The sequence below is a fragment of the Plasmopara halstedii genome, assembly GCF_900000015.1.
Source record: "Plasmopara halstedii genome assembly, contig: Scaffold_54, whole genome shotgun sequence".
Taxonomy (NCBI): Eukaryota; Oomycota; class Peronosporomycetes; order Peronosporales; family Peronosporaceae; genus Plasmopara; species Plasmopara halstedii.
The window spans coordinates 452584-453651 of NW_020186975.1; the positions used below are offsets into that span (position 1 = coordinate 452584).

A 1068-nucleotide genomic window follows, 5' to 3' on the forward strand; every position below is an offset into this window, starting at 1 on the left:
CTTAAAAGTTTACTTCTGCTTTGCAAACTTCTAAGTTGCTATTCTAGATCGTCTTGAGAGAGCTCGAGTTCCTGATATTCTTTTGCATTTGCTTCACGATGCGCTGGTGGAGTTCTGGACGGTAGCCTAACGAGAACATGATTTCAAGCAGCACAAACATTGGAGCCGTGATAAGCGCCTGGCCTGGACCGTCAAAAAGCGCCGGTTTACGATGCTCGAATACGCCGTGACCAATAAACTGCAGAATGAATCCCAAAACTATAATGGCTAGCGCCACATGCGCAATGCTCGCTTTCATAAAAGTTACACCTTCGACGACCAAGAAGTTGGCAAGTACATAACAAAGAAAGACAATAATTGCTCCAAATGTGCCGGCAACCCTGTCCAAAGCGATGTACCAGAACATGTAGATGCTTACCACGACAGCCGAATAGTTGGGGATCATGTACTGCCCGAAGGGTAGTGAATTCAAAAACTGCGGCAACTCAATAAGAGGCTGCGTGTTCGCGAGAAGCACAAGTCCAGACACGAAAACGGGCCAGATGCAGACAAGATGAATGTATTGGTTGATCTTGTTGCTATGGTACGACAGGTAGAACGTCACCTGTTTTTCCAGGTTAAAGCGATCGAAGAAGAGTTCCATGTGATTGAAAGCGAGCTAATATCAAAGTGACCGAGCAAACTATTGACAGCCTTCGCTTGATGTTGTGACTTTCACAGAGAGAGCACTCAGTGCAAGTGACATTTTGGTCTCATCCAATCATTTCTCTATTCGACGTCAGTAGCCACACCGAAACTGTATCAGCTCGATCATTTTAAACAGGCACTGGTTGCAAGTAAATGTCACAATAGGCAGCCGCCACTCATCCATGCATAGACAACTGGAAAATTGACGATCAAGAGTGATACCGCGTATAGCCAGAATAACTTTGACTTCATGGTATGGAGGATGCACCATAAATGAGACACCTCGCGTTTCTTTACCAACAATCCAGGAAAAGGCGTTAAGTTGATGATGAGATCTTAGTGCCCAATTTGTTCAGAAAATGTGTAACCTGTTCATTTTGA

General features: G+C 44.6%; 1 protein-coding gene across 1 annotated transcript; it reads right to left on the reverse strand.

Annotated features, from left to right (window-relative positions):
• Positions 1 to 43: 43 nt before the first annotated feature.
• On the reverse strand, positions 44 to 643 carry PHALS_11443 (Predicted membrane protein; the record flags this gene model as incomplete). The annotated part of the gene is made up of 2 exons (XM_024725637.1): positions 44 to 496; positions 605 to 643. The coding sequence occupies 2 exons, from the start codon at positions 641 to 643 to the stop codon at positions 44 to 46; spliced, it is 492 nt and encodes a 163-aa protein (XP_024571938.1).
• Positions 644 to 1068: the final 425 nt, after the last annotated feature.